At 31.9% G+C, this 10,000-nt stretch overlaps 1 protein-coding gene across 2 annotated transcripts in view; it reads right to left on the bottom strand.

Moving 5' to 3' along the window:
- LOC136848187 (collagen alpha-1(XVIII) chain-like) overlaps window positions 1-10,000 on the bottom strand; it is a 79,257-nt gene that overhangs the window by 33,839 nt on the left and 35,418 nt on the right. For both annotated transcript variants that reach the window (XM_067120494.1, XM_067120495.1), the window contains exons 2-3: window positions 2,713-2,761; window positions 1,756-1,805 (exon numbers count right to left, since the gene is read on the bottom strand). In XM_067120494.1, the coding sequence (XP_066976595.1) occupies window positions 1,756-1,805; window positions 2,713-2,761 (99 nt within the window). The remainder of the gene's footprint in view (window positions 1-1,755; window positions 1,806-2,712; window positions 2,762-10,000) is intronic.

Raw genomic sequence — 10,000 nt, 5'->3', positions numbered from 1 at the left:
GAGAATGAAAATAGGAAAGGGTATACGAACATACGAATTTACACACTTGTAAATATATATACGTATATATACATACATACATACACATGCATACATGTTCATGTTATATGCTATGCATGAACACCCGCACTACAAGACTAATTATAGCTATCCTTCCTCCTGTGCATTCTCCACGTGTCTACAAGAATAATAAACAAGGTGAAGGGAAGATGGAGAATTTGTTGCAGAAGCAATAGAATTTGCAACGTCATTCCACATATTTGGTCTTTAAAGTTACTCTGTCTTTTGTGGGTGGTGAGACTGACCAGGGAAAAATAAAAATGATTTTTTAGGATATAAGGAAAATGAGATTAGTTAGTTTTTAGATGTGAGATTAGTTAGTTTTTAGATGTGAGGTTAGTTTGTTTATAGAAATGAGATTAGTTGGGTTTTAGAAATGAGATTAGTTGGTTTTTAGAACTGAGAAAATGAGATGAGTTAGTTTTTAGAAATGAGAAAATGAGATGAGTTAGTTTTTAGAAATGAGATTAGTTAGATTTAGGAATGAGGAAATGAGATTAGTTAGCTTCTAGAAATGTGAAAATGAGATGAGTTAGGTTTTAGAAATGAGAAAGTGAGATTAACTAGTTTTTAGAAAGGAGAAAATGAGACGGGTAAGTTTCTAGAAGTGAGAAAATGAGAATAGCTAGTTTTTAAAAATGAGAAAAGGAGATTAGTTAACTTTTAGAAATGAGAAAATGAGATGAGTTAGTTTTAAGAAATGAGAAAATGAGATTATTATAGTTAGTTTTTAAAAGTAAAAAAAATGAGATTAGCTAGTTTTTAAAAGTAAGAAAATGAGATTAGCTTGTTTTTAAAAGTAAGAAAATGAGATTAGCTTGTTTTTAAAAATGAGAAAATGAGATGAATTAGCTTTTGGAAATGAGAATAGTTAGTTTTTAGAAATGAGATAATGAGATTAGCCAATTTTTAAAATGAGAAAATGAGATGAGTTAGTTTTTGGAAATAAGATTAGTTAGTTTTTAAAAAAGACAAAATGAGATTAACTAGTTTTTAAAAATGAGAAAATGAGATTAGTTTCCCATTTCTTTAGAAATAAAGGAATTATATTACTTTGCTGTACTTTAATAATTAACTAAATAATCATTTTGTTTTTCGATAACTGAAGGAAATGTGTGAGATAGCTTCCTCTTTTTGTCTGAAAATTAAGAAAAATGAGATTAATTCGTATTTTTATATTAGATGTTAAAGATGATATTACTTTTTACTTTATCTAATAATTACGTTAATTATCTTTACTGAATAATTGGAAAATCATTTATATTCAGAAAAAATTTATTTACTTCAAAAATTAAGAGAAATATGAGTAGTTATCTTACCATGTAGTCTTACTACAAGCTAAGATATTTCCTCACATAAGCCAGGTAATTTTACATTATTTTACCAGTGACCAATAAAAAATGAAGTGAATAACGGTACTGCCATTATGAATTATCATTCCATCGCCGTGTTATTTATCAAACCACATATCTTTTTATATAATACTTAATATCTAATAATTATATTACAGATCTATATTACAAAATATTTAATACCTATTAATTTTATTAGACCTGTGATAGAAATGCAGTTTTATAACCATGTTACTAATTATAGTGACTCTATACATGATTAAGATAATATCTTTATTAGGCTTTAATTCATATTCTAATTGGTTTCTAATAATAATAATCATAATCATTCGGTGTTTCTCACCTCGCTGTCAATATGCTGTTTCTCCTCAATGCGTTCGTCTTCGTATGTTCCTGAGGAAGAAAATCGGGAAAGAATTAGAACAACATTGTTGTTTCTTTTCGAATAATAAGATTATTGGCGGATTTTTTTTTTTTTGAGTGAACCTGACAAAATTCAAAATTTAAATGATATAAAAACATTTAACGTTAGGACGATTCAAATAAATCATGAAAATGGGACCAAAAATCATAACTAATTGAAAATCAGCAGATAAATAAGGTATAGAAGTGGAATTAAAGATAACTGTCAATCGCGTAATAAATAAAACAATTTTTGTAACGTGTCGAAAAAGAATAAATCATGAAAATAGGAACAAATATAATGACGAACTGTAAGCCAGGAGATAAATAAGGTGTAATGGTGGAATTCAAGAGGATTACCAACTGAAGAATAAACAAGACAATTATTTTTACATGTTGAAGGAATGTGATTTGGGTAATAATTTAATGAGGTATTTAAATTTTGACCTAACGATATAACCTAAGCCAGACATAATTTTCTAATCTCAGTGAACGCTTGAAATCCGTGAAGGATAAACACGGAGAAAGGGAGGATAAGAAAGTAAAAGTAAAAGAAGGCTTGAAATCGGTGAAAGGAAAATAGGTAGGAAAGTGAGAAGAAAGACAGTAAAAGTAAAAGAAGTCTTGAAATCCGTGAAGAGAAAGTACAAAGAAAGGAGAATAAGAAAGAAAGTAAAAATAAAAAATGGCTTGATATCCGTGAAGAGAAAGTACAAAGAACGGAGAATAAGAAAGAAATTAAAAATAAAAGATGGCTTGATATCCGTGAAGAGAAAGTACAAAGAAAGCGAGGATAAGAAAGAAAGTAAAAGTAAAAGAAGGCTTGAAATCTGTGAAGGGTAAATATGAAGAAAGAGGGGATAAGAAAGTAAAAGTGAAAGTAAAAGAAAGTACTCACGCCAATCGATGCCGTTGTCGTAGAAAGTTTCGGGTGACCCACCATTGAGCTGAAAAAAAAATAATATAAAATGTAAAAAAAAAAATCTGTAGGTTTTTAATGGTATGACAAAAAATATATAAAATTTGGGGTATTTGATCTGTTATGATGTGTAATAATCTGTAATCTACAATAATTGAATTTATATATATATATATATATATATATATATATATATATATATATATATATATATATGATTTGTAATTTGTAATAATTGAAATAATATTTATACAAATTTAATATACATATGTGTGTGCATATATGTGTGTATACATATGTATAAATGTACATGTACACAAACATACACGTACACACATAGACAAATAATATATATATATATATATATATATATATATATATATATATATATATATATATATATATATATATATATATATATATATATATATATATATATATATAGTGTCAACACCAGTAATAATTCATCATTAAAGAAGAGAATCAGAAAGCATATAAATGCATTAGAACAACAGATACATTAATTATTTACATTAATGCATCAGAAAAAAAAAAAGACTGAGAGACAGAGAGTAAGTAAAGTAAGTAAAGTAAAGTTACTAGAAATATATAAAATTCAGTTATGAGTCGTGAGAGCTCAGGTTGTAGCAATAACAATGAACGGTTATGATGTTATTATAACTATACTAAAACTAAAAAGTAACACTACGGTCGAGGCTAAACGGCTCTACGTCGGACTTCATTATCATACAAACGCATATACGGAGACGTATATATATATATATATATATATATATATATATATATATATATATATATATATATATATATATATATATATATGTATATATGTGTGTCTTTTGTGTATATATATATATCACTGACCGCAACGCTGTGTGACTCAAAGGACGTTTATGAAATTCCAGTACTTCTCTCTTTCCTATGCTTTCACTTACACGCATCTCCAGCATCTCCAGCCTCCCGCCTCATATTCCTCATCCAAGTAGGTCTGGGGTCTTCCAACTCTCCCCTCGATGGGGCGACGGACATGCCCAAACCATCTCCATCTTCTCTCTATTATCATCCCTCTACCTCAGGAACTTCGTAACTTCTCTTATCACTTTATCATGGCATCTTACTCTTAGTATTTGTTATAAATCTTTATTCTCTTTTAGATATGGGTTCATTGCCACTGAAGGATTCGTTTAGCAACAGAGATTGTTATAAGCTAATCCTATGGGCTCGTTCCGTATGAATAGGTTTCATCTTCTGAATAATAATAATAATAATAATAATAATAATAATAATAATAATAATAATAATTATAATGATGATGTTACTTTTGTATACAATTACAGTTCTTTTGATTTCAGTAACGTCTTTGCAAACTATGAATATATACAGTATAACAATAATTAATGAGAAGTACGGTCTAAGTTAAAAGACTTTTAAGCTCATTTCTACATGTCTTTCTTTGGTTTAGATAAGAAAAAGCGATTATACGAGTTTTATCATCTTGGAAATCCATTGATATTTGGTTATAATTTCTTCCTTGATTTAGAAAAGAAATAAGAAAGAGCGAATTCATGAGAATTTTTAAAACGAACTGTATAACCCTTTCCATCAATCATTTCTCTTATTCATTCATCGTAACCCATTTTAAAATGTTGGAGAGGAATACAAAGAACCGTTGAGTTTCCCCCTCCTCTCTCATCCCACCCCTTCCCCACCCCTGACGCCACTTACCCCCACCCCACATGAGCCATTCTCCGTCCCCCTCCCCGTGCACCTCTTCAGTTGTGGGACACATATTATTACAACCCTTTGCTGAGCCACGTCTCCGTAACTGGCTAGGGAGGTAGGCGCGCCTGACAGCCGAAATAGTTTCCATCTTAATAACGACCAACGTCTGATAAGATATGAGTCTAACCGCACTAGGCATACTGCGCCTGTCTACGTATGGGAAACTGTATTTCTGTATCTTATACATCACGAAGTTTGATGGGATGCTCCGAAACCCTTCTTGAATGTCGTGAAATTTCTTAGGTATTTTTGTACGTGGGCTCTGTATCATTCTCGTTAAGTGATGAATGGTATTTAAATAGGGCACAGTTGATGGTATTTGATATATAAATAGGGCATAGTTAATGGTATTTGATATATAAATAGGACACAGTTGATGGTATTTGATAAGTAGGAAACAGTTGATGGTATTTGACATATAAATAGGGCACAGTTGATGGTATTTGATATATAAATAGGACACAGTTGATGGTATTTGATAAGTAGGAAACAGTTGATGGTATTTGATATATAAATAGGACACAGTTGATGGTATTTGATATATAAATAGGGCACAGTTGATGGTATTTGATATATAAATAGGACACAGTTGAGTTGATAATAGGGAAACATTGATGATTTGACATAAATAGGACACAGTTGATGGTATTTGATATTAAGTAGTTGATGGTATTTGGACACAGTTGATGGTATTTGATATATAAATAGGTCACAGTTGATGGTGTTTGATATATAAATAGGACACAGTTGATGGTATTTGATATTTAATAGGACACACTTGATGGTATTTGATGTATGAATAGGACACAGTTGATGGTATTTGATATAGAAATAGGATACAGATATATAAATGGACACAGTTGGTGGTATTTGATATATAAATAGGACAAGTTGACGGTATTCGTTCGTGACTGATAAAGGTTAAAATAATCTTGAGAGAATTTCAAAATGACATCAGAACGGCTCGTAACCTTTTCCATTCACTTTTAATCGCAGATTTCATAATTACCAAATCTCTCTGTCTGTAAATCTAGACCGATGAACATAAAAATTAAATAACAAAGACACATACACATACTTACATACATACATATATATACAAATATACATATATATAAATAAGTACATATATAGTATACAGTATATGTATATATATACATGGATATATATACATGGATATATATATATATATATATATATATATATATATATATATATATATATATATATATACAGTATATGAAATACTCTAATACGTATTGTGGCACCTGAATTATCATTAATGAGATTCCTAGACTTAACTTATTTCTCTCCCGGGACGGTATTCCATCATATTTGGCTATTCAGAAATTCGAAATTTTGGGACTGGCAATTTCCGACATTCTTAAAATCCTGACTGGGTATTTCAGAAATTCGAAATTTTGGGACTGGCAGCCACCCACCCACTCACAATTTCCGACATTTAGTTCGTTATGCTTAAAATCCTGACTGGGTATTTCAGAAAGATTCGTTTCAATAAGGAGAATTTTGTCATTACTTTATAAAGCTGGCGAACAGATAAAGTCATCTTTGGGCTTTGGATAAAGTAGGCAATATTGAACGGTCATGATTTTCAGCAAGAAAAGTCATTTTAAAAAATAAGAAAAATAAAAACACCACCAAAGAGCAAAATAAGAAAATAACCAAAAACATAAAACGAAAAATTGAAAACAAATCTAAAAATGAAACAATGAAAGACAAAAAAATAAGAAAATAAACGAGAACAAAATCTAAAAAGACAAGAAGAAAAATCCGTGAAAATGAAACTAGAAAAAAACATCCGTGAAACTGAAACGAGCGAGCCAACTTCGGGAGGGGCAGACCCACCCGCTTCAGTATCAGACGCGGCCATTTGCCTCAGATCTGCTATCACCCTTCTCGTTAACGCTGTGGTAATTTGATGCAGAAACGAGTCTTTAATTGATGGGGTTTTCCTTTATGATAATTAGGTGGAGCCTTAATTGGCTGTGGGCGTTAAAGGCGAGCTAACCGAGGATTCGGATTGAGTTATAGGCCTAAAAGACTCGGCCCTTTTGCGGAGGCTTAAAGATTTTACCTCACTTTGATGACGTCAATGATATGAAGAATAATAATGGATGACTCTTAAGCTATTGAGGCAACCTATAAACTGACGCTCTTCTAAAACTTCATTATCCAGTGTCTGTTTAAGCCTGAGTTATTCTTATGTCATTATTATTAATGGAATTGGAGGTGGGATATGAAATTTAGGTCAAGGGCCCCAGCGCTGGGACCTATGAGCTCATTCAGCGCTGAAAGGGAATCTGAGAGAAAAGGAGGCCTTAAAGGTGCAACCGGAGGATGACTGGCAGTTGCACTATGAAACAACTGTTAGGAGAGGGTGGAGGACGGTGAGATGGAAGAAACAGAACATGAACGGAGGTACAGTAAAAGGAACGAAAGGGGTTGCAGCTGGGGTCCGAAGGGACGCTGCAAAGAACCTTGAGTAATGCCTACAGTGCACCGCGTGAGGTGCACTGAAGGGTCTACTTCCTTACGGGGGATTATTATTATTGGGAATAAAATACCCTCTTATCGAGGGTGATTTTTGGTATATTGCTCGAAATTAGCTTAAAATTTCAAGTTTATCTTTATCTATACAATAAGGTTTACATTCAAGGAAAGGGTTTTATTTCATCCTAATATTCAAAGAACGTGATTGTTCTTCATAGTCTTCTCTATTATTATTATTATTATTATTATCAAAAAGATGAACCCTATTCATATGGAACAAGCCTACTACAGGAGCCACTGACTTGAAATTCAAGCTGCCAAAGAACATGGTGTTCATTAGGAAGAAGTAAGAGGAGGTAAAGGGAAATACTACTGCTATTGTTCCTATTGTCAGTAGCATAAGTGACTATAGCTGTACAGCAGTAGCAACAGATCCAGAAACAAGAAAGAATAAAAATAGGACGCCAAACCATTTCAACCGACGGCGGAAAAGTTTCCACCCTCTGGTGTCACGAACACAACTTTGGCTCGAGAAACTCCACAGCGTCTCGTTGAATGGCGGGGAGAAGGCGTGTACTATTGTTTCTCCCACAGGAAGAAGAACAAAGTCTTAAGAGAATCACAATGGGAACTTGATGAATGAATGAATGAATGAACGATCACATTTGCCATTCGTCCGAACGTCGTTTTCTCATCTTCGAGAAGAAGAAAATAGGAATCAAAGAGAGAGATGGGATATTGTTGTGGTAACTTGCGGTTGCGTTCAGAAGGGATTCATTTAAACTTTGTCAGAGAAAATGCGATGCATACGTGGAAAATTGTTATCATAAACAGAGATTATTCGTTTGCTGTGCCTTTTCTCTGAAGTTCTGACTTCATTATCGTATTTCTGTAAATTGTTAAAGTTTTTATTTAATTATCTATTTTCGCTGTCTATGTTTGGTAATGTTTCGACTGGATACTGACTCACTCCCCAATCTTTTCTTGTATTTTTGTTGCTTGATTTCTGAAATCACTTTGTCTTAGGTAAAATAGCAGTTTTGTTTTCACGCTCATATTTCCCCGTAGAGAGTTAGTGCCGTCAGTGCACCTCATGCAATGCACTGTAGGCATTACTTTAGGTCCTTTGCAGCGTCCCTTCTGCCCCTAGCTGCAAATCCTTTCATTATTTTTACTGTGCCTCCGTTCATATTCTCTTCCTTCCATCTTACTTTACGCCCTCTCTTAAGAATTGTTTCATAGTGCAACGGAGAAGTTTTCCTCCCGTTACACCTTTCAAACCTTTTAACTCGAAATTTCCCTTTCAGCGCTGAATGACCTTATCGGTCCCAGCGCTTGGCCTTTGATCTAAATTTCATATTCCATTCCATTTAAAACATATCTCTAACTCCATGCCAATTCTGATAGCGGCACAGCGTAATTTTCTGCATCCAGAAAATCAAGGAATAATCGAGATTTTAAACAAATAAGTTCTCCTTACAAACTACTGAATTGCGCAATTTTCCCATAACTAAAAGGGAAATATTTAGTCTTTATACATTTTCTGCATTTTCACTTTTACCTGAAAGAATTTACAGTAAACAGACAAGTAAAGTTCATAAAGAATAAACATAAAATTCATTTCTGTTGTAAAACAATATATATTGCGAGTAATGCAGAGATATACGTTAACATAACTATATATAATTAACTATGTATTTCTAAAAAAAAAAAGGTTAGGAAAAGTTCTGAAGATTCTTAAAAGAACTTAATTTGAATGTACAGATTCATGATAATTTCGAAATATCAGTAATAGATGATAACGCCAGCTCATCTGTTTGAAACGTTTCTCATGTATAGTTATAAATGTCTAATAATTATCTCTATCTTATATATATATATATATATATATATATATATATATATATATATATATATATATACATACATACATATATATATATATATATATATATATATATATATATATATATATATATATATATATATATATATATATATACATATAAATAATCAACACACAATCACGTGTGGTGGAGCAGCAATAAATTTATGACTTACATAGAGATCAAACCAGGTCTCTCAATTCTTCTTTTGTGACCTGTGTGATTCAGTTGGTATCGCCCTTGCCTCTCAATTGAGAGACCTGGGTTCGATCCCGATGTGAAGCGGAAATTTGTAAATACATATATATATATATATATATATATATATATATATATATATATATATATATATATATATATATATATATATATATATATATATATATATATATATATATATATATATCTATATATATAAATATATATATATATACAGTATGTGTAGATATATATATATATATATATATATATATATATATATATATATATATATATATATATATATATATATATATATATATATATATATATATATGCGTATGGATGTATATGTATGCTTCGTATGTATGTGTATGTATGCCCGCATACGCGCATACTACTGCGGTGCTCTCAAGTAACGGCGTGCGATAAAGACATCTGGAAGAACGCCGCTCGCCCTCTCTCATTAATGCCGGAAGATTGCTGTTAAAAACGAGGCCTTACTTTCGGGGAGAGATGAAAGAGGGAAGTTGGAGATGTGAATTTCATGGAGTTAGAAAGTTGCGCGAATAATTTATGCAAAATAATGAGATTTTAATGACAATATCCATAAGACGAGAGGCGATGATGGAGAGAGAGAGAGAGAGAGAGAGAGAGAGAGAGAGAGAGAGAGACGGGAATGTCTTATAAAAGATTTAGTTAGTTGAATGTGCGTGAGAGAGAGAGAGGGGAGAGAGAGAGGGGGCGGGCGTTGGTTTGTCTTATAACAGATTTTGTTAGCGAATGTGCGTGAGAGAGAGAGAGAGAGAGAGAGAGAGAGAGAGAGAGAGAGAGAGAGAGAGAGAGAGAGAGAGGAGATTTGTTTTACA

This window comes from Macrobrachium rosenbergii, chromosome 18, assembly GCF_040412425.1.
Source record: "Macrobrachium rosenbergii isolate ZJJX-2024 chromosome 18, ASM4041242v1, whole genome shotgun sequence".
NCBI classification, from domain to species: domain Eukaryota; kingdom Metazoa; phylum Arthropoda; class Malacostraca; order Decapoda; family Palaemonidae; genus Macrobrachium; species Macrobrachium rosenbergii.
This window is presented reverse-complemented; position numbering and strand designations above follow the sequence as displayed.